The sequence below is a fragment of the Hyla sarda genome, chromosome 8 (genome assembly GCF_029499605.1).
Source record: "Hyla sarda isolate aHylSar1 chromosome 8, aHylSar1.hap1, whole genome shotgun sequence".
In the NCBI taxonomy this organism is placed as follows: Eukaryota; Metazoa; Chordata; class Amphibia; order Anura; family Hylidae; genus Hyla; species Hyla sarda.
Genome location: NC_079196.1, coordinates 229398130 through 229407546, shown reverse-complemented (window position 1 = coordinate 229407546; position 9417 = coordinate 229398130). Strand labels below are relative to the sequence as shown.

The 9417-nt window shown below is 48.6% G+C and overlaps 1 protein-coding gene across 1 annotated transcript in view; it reads right to left on the bottom strand.

The window, feature by feature from the left end:
* Window positions 1-499: 499 nt before the first annotated feature.
* Window positions 500-9417, bottom strand: part of LOC130285361 (transmembrane protease serine 9-like) — a 35784-nt gene continuing 26866 nt past the window's right edge. The window contains exons 8-11 of the mRNA XM_056536721.1: window positions 3421-3697; window positions 2540-2811; window positions 1400-1569; window positions 500-790 (exon numbers count right to left, since the gene is read on the bottom strand). Of these exons, the coding sequence (XP_056392696.1) occupies window positions 500-790; window positions 1400-1569; window positions 2540-2811; window positions 3421-3697 (1010 nt within the window). The remainder of the gene's footprint in view (window positions 791-1399; window positions 1570-2539; window positions 2812-3420; window positions 3698-9417) is intronic.

Genomic DNA, 9417 nt, shown 5'->3' with positions numbered 1-9417 from the left:
GCCCTCCCATAATCCCCTGCCCCATGTACTCACATGTGGATCCGCCATCTTAGGTCTCCAATAGCCTGGAATAGAATCGCGGCGATATTCGTATTCGTTGCGAATCAAATTTTTCATGAAATTTGTAACGAATTCCGGTTTGTCAACTTTGATTCGCTCATCTTTACATGCAATATGCACGCACATACTATACATCCCATATAGTCATGCACAGACACGCACCACATACGTACACACATACATATTTTATATATTACATCACGTATACACACACCACACACATCATCCTGTATACAGTATATTACATTAACACAGCATATATACAATCACTGGAGTAGCTTTATGTTTTTTAGATCTCGTACAGGATACTTTTACCCAACAAGATTTGGTTTGCTACTAAAGGATCAGGAAAAGAACTCCGGGGACCATCCTGCAGGTGAAGCTATAATTTGGGTTTAGTTAAATTTAGGTGGAGCTATAATTTGGGTGGAGCTATAATTTACATTAAATTAAAAACCATGAAACTCGTGGAAAGAAGAATCAGAGTCACCAGATCTTTACCGAGAGTCACCAGTTCTTGACCATTTCCAGCTACAGTAGGGCCAACTACAGTCCCCAGATTAGTAAAATGAAGTTCTGGGATGTAGGCTTGTATCCATGTCTGGTAGGCCGTAGTTAGCGTGTAGACTCCGGGCCGGTTTGGAAGAGCACAGCCGGTGCCAAAACTGACAATGCCCACCTGGTACCATGTACCATTTACTTTACACACCAAAGGTCCTCCAGAGTCTCCCTGTGTGAAAAAGACAGAAATGGTGACCACATGGACTGTAGACATGATGTGAGTTCCATAACCTTAGGTGACCATAGATCAATAAAATCCATGAGATTTCTTTACTAACCATCTTTATATCCAAAAACATTCAATGTCAGCATCATATGTACAAAGACCAACATAGATCGACATATAACTGGATGTGGCTAAATTCTCTTCTAATAGGTGTCCATCAGCTTTACAACCTGGTGAGGGACTTTTAAAAGGGGTTCTCAAAGAATAGCGGATAAGATTTCTGATCTCCAGAAGTGAGACACCAGCGATCTCCTGGCCGGCATGGTGGCATCCGGAACATAGGTAGCTTGGAGCTTCCATATTCAGGATGTCATGCCACGCCCACTCCATTCATGTCTATTGGAGGGGGCGTGACGGCTACATAGACATTAATGGAAGGAATGGTGACTGTAGTCGCCAGTCATCCGATATGGAGCGGAATTAACTCTGTGCTCAGATAACCGGGGTTTTGCACCGGAGATCACAGGGTATCCTTCGGATTGGAGATAAGATGTTTTTAACCAGAGAACCCCTTTAAGGAGTATACAGAGAAATACTTATAAATGTGTGTACCTGGCAGGAATCCTTTGTCCCTTGTTTGTACCCGGCACAAATCATATCACGATAGATGACGCTGACGCTCGCGCTCACACCGGAGTTTACGTGGTACATGGTATCACATGTCTTGTAGTCAATCAGTGGGGTCATCACCTCTTGTAGAGTCTGAGGATACTGGAGATTCACTGTGATATTACAGAGGAGATTGTGAGGCTTCTGTCCAGTTTATATATAACCAACAACATGTAGAAGTCCAACAATTATTCCTAGGTTTTTGTTCTGAGACAAAATTGTGTTTCCTGGAGGAGACTGAAGTCTCGCAAGTCAAACAATGCTCCATGGGAAAAAATTATACAAAGCACCTTTATTCCAAAAAGAACTTGCTCTATAATGCCCCGTTGTGAAGGTAGCTTTCCTCCAAGTCAATGTTGGATTTCATTTGCCTTTTGAGGACCAGCAGCTATCGGGAGGGTTTATCCTGTGTATTCTGTTGAAGGCTTCTGTCTAGCAGCTGTCACTCGCCATCTATGTAATGATCACAGCTCCTGCGCTCACCATAGACTAACTCTTCAATGTGACATCCATATTCCCTAGGAGATAATCACCAGGTTTGACCCCTGAATGTTATTTGTTTTGCCAGTGGTTTTGGTTCTGTACGGTGTTGCTATGATGGTTCTGACCTTTTGCCCTGGTTTTTGGTTTATCCTTTTTGTGCTCTGATTTTGTCTTTTAGCTGCTGGTATTGACCTGGCTTGTCTTTCTTATTCCTGTATTATAGCCCAGTTGTGGGGGGGGGGGGGGTCGGTGCTTTTAGATTGAATCGTCCAAATAGGTAAGGACAGTGACTGGGGTAAAAGAAGAGCTGCACTGTTCCCAACCTATCATGACAGGTCCATTTTTGACTTAGAGGACAGTTGGCCAACCCCAATAAATTGTATTATCATTATATAGCTATGGGTGTCCTGATCACACATCGTTTATAAAATTCCTAATACATAGTACCTTTCTGTTCCCAAAATATAACAGTTTACAGATTGCCTGACTATTCAGGGAATTAGTCAGATGGGCGTGAACATGTGATGGGCGGGGTTATACATAACAATCTTATTTATTTTCCATGACAAAACTTAGCAAGAGTTATAACTGGAGACTCACCACCAGATCCTATGTTTCCCCAGCCGGTGACCCAGCATTCCATGCCAGAAGGAAAGGTGACGGTGGAAGATGGCAGACAGCTGGGCATTATGTACTTGGTGTAGGTGACTGGGATCCTCATCTGGATAAGGGCAATGTCTCCACTACTCCCCAACCCTTTATATGTGGGGTGAGTGATAATTCGCTGTACATTGGCATAGTCTTCATGGCCATCAGTCATGGACAGTCGGTATTCCCCCAGCACGATAGTGTAATAGGTCACATTGACAGAACTGTGAAAACAACAGGAAGAAAAAAGTCTCAAAAGGCAGGAGGTGCTTAACCCCAAACGCAGTTGTGCATTTATACTGGGGGAGCATATCCTGCGCTTGTGGTCCGTTGCTAAAGGTGATCCCCAGCATAAAACGCATACAATGGGGGATGCCTGCAGCAGACTACAAGTGCCACATTGGCCTCCTACATGCGATGAAAGGGGTGGATGTGTAACATATAGAGTAACACATGAATTCAGGTGCACTACTGTGGTAGACGTAGACAGGAGGAGGAGGCTGTGAGTCGGACCTAATGCTGCCGTAATTGCCCACTGGCCCCTGGTTTTGCTTATCATGCACAAGTAGGTTAGTGTTAGGTCCCGTGCCACTTGAGAAACCTTTAGTGTTGGTGTGTGGGCTCAGGTATGTCCTTCATATAAGGATAAACTGGCTAATATCTCAATTTTAACATCAGTGTGAGGGTTAGTCATATGTCACTGTCTACATCTACCACAGTAGTGCACCTGAAAGTATGCAGAACTGTGAAAACCAAAGGAAACGTGATTAATAATATAAAGTGTAGAGACTTTACCCAGTGTGTGATGGGAAATAGAATACATTGTCACTTACTATTCAAAGCAATGAGCAGCGGTCAGGACCCACTGGTTGGAGATCAAGGACCCTCCACAGAGATGAGATCCCCGGTACCGCAGACTGACCTGCCAGGGCCATTCACCATCTACAGCGTCTGTGCCCCCTACAATTCGGTTACTGACCATCGGAGAGCCACACACAGGACTCATGGATGAGGTGTAGTTGACTTTGTTGGGAGAGGTTTGGGAACTGCTGGTTGTGGCTGAGGTATAGCTGCGCTGATCGGGAGAGGTTTTGAGGTTAGGACTGCTTACTGCAATAACAAAGAACAGACATAAAATTATTAAAGTTATAAAATATGGGTGAAACTGGGTACAAAAAAAGAAATTCAGAAGGATCTAAAATGCCAATTGGTGAACTTCATACCAAAGAGTTATATAGAACAATATGGGCTGATGGAGGCTGAATTATGGGTCCATATGCCACAATCATTGTGTTGCCTTTTAACAGCCAAATAAATATCACATATTGATTCAGTTTTGGTCACTTCCCACCTGAGTAAACCTATCTGCTATAAGTGCTGTATTAAATGCATTCAGAAAGTCTTCAGACCCTTTCCCATTTTTTTCAGATTTTGTTCTGTTGCTCCTTGTGTTCCCATCACTCTCAATAATCGCCCGTAATGAAAAGGTGATAACAGAATGTTAGACATTTTTACCAATTTATTGAAAAGGGAAAACTAAAATCTTACAATGACATAAGTATTCAGAATCTTCACTCAGGACTTACGTGAAGCCCCTTTGGCAGTAATTCCGGCCTCCAGTCTTCTGGGGGATGAGGCCAAAAAGTTTACACACCTGGATTAGAGGATTTTCTGCCATTCTTTTTTTTTTTTTTTTAAAGGAGTTCTCCACTGCCCTGCCTTCCGGAGCCGCCCTCACAGCGTCCATAAGTTTATTACTCTGAACGCTGTGTGCGGGCTTCCGTGTTCGAGGCCGCCCCCTTGTGACGTCATGCCCCCCCAACGAAAGTCTATGGGTAGGGGGCGCAAGCTCTGTCATGCCCCCTTCCCATAGACTTTCGTTGAGGGGGGGCGTGACGTCACGAGGGGGCGGCCTCGAACACAGAAGCCCGCACACAGCGTTCGGAGTAATAAACTTCTGGATGCTGCAAGCGGAGCTCTGGAAGGCAGGGCAGTGGAGAACCCCTTTAAGAGCCGAGGCAAGTGCTCTCTATCCCCCAAAGTGCAAGAAAAAGTGCAAATGTGTCACAATAAAAAAAAAACATGCACAAAGGATGCAGTCTAGCGCTAAGCCCTTCTTCAACAGGAGAGAGGCCCCCCAACAACCCTACCCTTCACCTCCGGGCCAAAAGGCACCTGCAATGATCCAGGTTTGATGCCCCTTTTTGCCGAAGCTACTAAGGGGACGAAAATGTTCCTGGCTTCAATCTAGGTGTTAACCAAGGTATCAGCCGAGGAGCCGTATACTAATGGCATCTTGACCGAAGCCAAGATGCCCAGGGGTTGCAGGGAGGTGAGAAACCTAATGGTCACACACACCTCCCCTAGACTGCCAGGAGGGACACCCAGAAGGGCTACCCCATCCTGACAATCCTATGTACAAAAACAGACACATAAAAGTGGCACAGTGACAAAAAAACTAAAAAATTATAAATAAGTGGACGAGTGCAGATATACTGCTCGGTCATCCGGACGGATCTACAAAAATTTCCCTGATCCTAGCCAGAAGGCCGGGATACCAAGGGTGAGTGCCAAAGGTGAAGAATAATGGTGCAGAGCTTTATAACAGCCAGTGAGTTTTGACACCTCAGGGTGACCACTCCCCGAGGCACAGAAGTACCTCGGCTCTACACCCCTCTACCTCATGGTGAGACCCGGAGGAAACAGATCACATCAGGACAGCCGTCGAGCTGATTCCTCAGAACCAGCCCCGGAACGTCCTGGTACACCTGCCTCCTCCATGCAGCACCCATCCCAACCAGCCACACACCGGTGGGACTTATCCACCAGTATGAAACTGATAAGAACAGATACTACACTTGATCTTAGCCTAAAAGCTAAAAGCGGCAGGTCGATGGCTGTCCTAATGTGACCTGTTTCCTCCGGGTCTCGCCATGAGGTTGGGGGGTGTAGAGCCGAAATACTTCTGTGCCTCGGGGAGTGGTGACCCTGAGGTGCCGAAACTCACTGGGTGTAATAACTCACTGAGTGAACGCACTGCACCATTACTCTTCACCTTTGGCACTCACCCTTGGTATCCCGGCCTTCTGGCTAGGATCAGGGAAATTTTTATAGATCTGGGCGGTATATCTGCACTCGTCCACTTATTTATAATTTTTTGGTTTGTCACTGTGCCACTTTTATGTGTCTGTTTTTGTACACAGGATTGTAAGGATGCTGTAGCCCTTCTGTGTGTCAGATCCTCTCAAACTATATCAGGTTGAACGAAACCATCTGTGGAAACAATTTTTCAGGTCTCTACAGAGATGTCCCATTAAGTGCGTGCTCTGGTTGGGCCACTCAAAGATATTTGCATAGTTTTCCCTAAGCCGCTCCTGTATTGTCTTGGTTGTGTGCTTAGGATCATTGTCTTGTTGGAAGGTTGACCTTCACCCCAGTCTGAAGTCCAGAGCTTCGGATCGGGTTTTCATTAAGAATATCACTGTACTTTTCTCCATTCAGCTTTACAAGTCACCCTCTCCCCAGAGCGTGATGATGCCCCCACCATGACCACTGTAGGGATGGTATTGGGCAGGTAATGGGCAGTGCCTGGTTTCCTCCAGACATGATGCTGCCCCCACCATGATCACTGTAGGGATGGTATTGGGCAGGTGATGGGCAGTACCTGGTTTCCTCCAGACATGATGCTGCCCCCACCATGATTACTGTAGAGATGGTATTGGGCAGGTGATGGGCAGTACCTGGTTTCCTCCAGACATGATGCTGCCCCCACCATGATCACTGTAGGGATGGTATTGGGAAGGTGATGGGCAGTACCTGGTTTCCTCCAGACATGATGCTGCCCCCACCATGATAACTTTAGGGATGGTATTTTGCAGATAATGGATAGGGCCTGGTTTCCTCCAGACATGATGCTGCCTCCACCATGATCACTGTAGGGATGGTATTGGGCAGGTGATGGGCAGTGCCTGGTCTCCCCCAGACATGATGCTGCCCCCATCATGATCACTGTAGGGATGGTATTGGGCAGGTAATGGGCAGTGCCTGGTTTCCTCCAGACATGATGCTGCCCCCACCATGATCACTGTAGGGATGGTATTGGGATGGTGATGGGCAGTGCCTGGTTTCCCCCAGACAGGATGCTGCCCCCACCCTGATCACTTTAGGGATGGTATTGGGCAGGGGATGGGCAGTGCCTGGTTTCCTCCAGACATGATGCTGCCCCCACCATGATCACTGTAGGGATGGTATTGGGCAGGTGATGGGCAGTGCCTGGTTTCCTCCAGACATGATGCTGCCCCCACTATGATCACTGTAGGGATGGTATTGGGCAGATGATGGATAGTGCCTGGTTTCCTCCAGACATGATGCCGCCCCCTCCATGATCACTGTAGAGATGGTATTGGGCAGGTGATGGGCAGTGCCTGGTTTCCCCCAGACATGATGCTGCCCCCACCATGATCACTGTAGGGATGGTATTGGGCAGGTGATCGGCAGTGCCTGGTTTCCTCCAGACATGATACTGCCCCCACCATGATCGATGTAGGGATGTTATTGGGATGGTGATGGGCAGTGCCTGGGTTCCCCCAGACATGATGCTGCCCCCAGCATGATCACTGTAGGGATGGTAATGGGCAGGTTTTGGGCAGTACTTGGTTTCCCCCAGATATGATGCTGCCCCCTCCATGATCACTGTAGGGATGGTATTGGGCAGGTGATGGGCAGTACCTGGTTTCCTCCAGACATGATGCTGCACCCACCATGATCACTGTAGGGATGGTATTGGGCAAGTAATGGACAGTGCCTGGTCTCCCCCAGACATGATGCTGCGCCCACCATGATCACTGTAGGGATGGTATTGGGCAGGTGATGGGCAGTGCCTGGTTTCCTCCAGACATGATGCTGCCACCAGCATGATCACTGTAGGGATGGTATTGGGCAGGTGATGGGCAGTACCTGGTTTCCTTCAGACATGATTCTGCACCCACCATGATCACTGTAGGGATGGTATTGGGCAAGAAATGGGCAGTGCCTGGTCTCCCCCAGACATGATGCTGCGCCCACCATGATCACTGTAGGGATGGTATTGGACGGGTGATCGGCAGTGCCTGGTTTCCTCCAGACATGATGCTGCCCCCACCATGATCACTGTAGGGATGGTATTGGGCAGGTGATGGGCAGTGCCTGGTTTCCACCAGACATGATGCTGCCCCCACCATGTTTACTGTAGGGATGGTATTGGGCAGGTGATGGGCATTACCTGGTTTCCTCCAGACATGATGCTGCCCCCAGCATGATCACTGTAGGGATGGTATTGGGCAAGTGATGGGCAGTACCTGGTTTCCTCCAGACATGATGCTGCCCCCACCATGATCACTGTAGGGATGGTAGGGATGGTATTGGGCGGGTGATCGGCAGTGCCTGGTTTCCTTCAGACATGATGCTGCCCCCACCATGATAACTGTAGGGATAGTATTGGGCAGGTGATGGGCAGTGCCTGGTTTCCTCCATACATGTTGCTTCACCCAGCATGATCACTGTAGGGATGGTAATGGGCAGGTTTTGGGCAGTACTTGGTTCCCCCAGATATGATGCTGCCCCCACCATGATCACTGTAGGGATGGTATTGGGTAAGTAATGGGCAGTGCCTGGTCTCCCCCAGACATGATGCTGCGCCCACCATGATCACTGTAAGGATGGTATTGGGCAGGTGATGGGCAGTACCTGCTTTCCTCCAGACATGATGCTGCACCCACCATGATCACTGTAGGGATGGTATTGGGCAAGTAATGGGCAGTGCCTGGTCTCCCCCAGACATGATGCTGCGCCCACCATGATCACTGTAGGGATGGTATTGGGCAGGTGATGGGCAGTGCCTGGTTTCCTCCAGACATGATGCTGCCCCCATCATGATCACTGTAGTAATGGTATTGGGCAAGTAATGGGCAGTGCCTGGTCTCCCCCAGACATGATGCTGCGCCCACCATGATCACTGTAGGGATGGTATTGGGCAGGTGATGGGCAGTGCCTGGTTTCCTCCAGACATGATGCTGCCCCCATCATGATCACTGTAGGAATGGTATTGGGCGGGTGATCGGCAGTGCCTGGTTTCCTCCAGACATGATGCTGCCCCCACCATGATAACTGTAGGGATGGTATTGGGCAGGTGATGGGCAGTACTTGGTTTCCCCCAGATATGATGCTGCCCCCACCATGATCACTGTAGGGATGGTATTGGGTAAGTAATGGGCAGTGCCTGGTCTCCCCCAGACATGATGCTGCGCCCACCATGATCACTGTAAGGATGGTATTGGGCAGGTGATGGGCAGTGCCTGGTTTCCTCCAGACATGATGCTGCCCCCACCATGATCACTGTAGGGATGGTATTGGGCAGGTGATGGGCAGTACCTGGTTTCCTTCAGACATGATGCAGCACCCACCATGATCACTGTAGGGATGGTATTGGGCAAGTAATGGGCAGTGCCTGGTCTCCCCCAGACATGATGCTGCGCCCACCATGATCACTGTAGGGATGGTATTAGGCAGGTGATGGGCAGTGCCTGGTTTCCTCCAGACATGATGCTGCCCCCATCATGATCACTGTAGGAATGGTATTGGGCAAGTAATGGGCAGTGCCTGGTCTCCCCCAGACATGATGCTGCACCCACCATGATCACTGTAGGGATGGTATTGGGCAGGTGATGGGCAGTGCCTGGTTTCCTCCAGACATGATGCTGCCCCCATCATGATCACTGTAGGAATGGTATTGGGCGGGTGATCGGCAGTGCCTGGTTTCCTCCAGACATGATGCTGCCCCCACCATGATAACT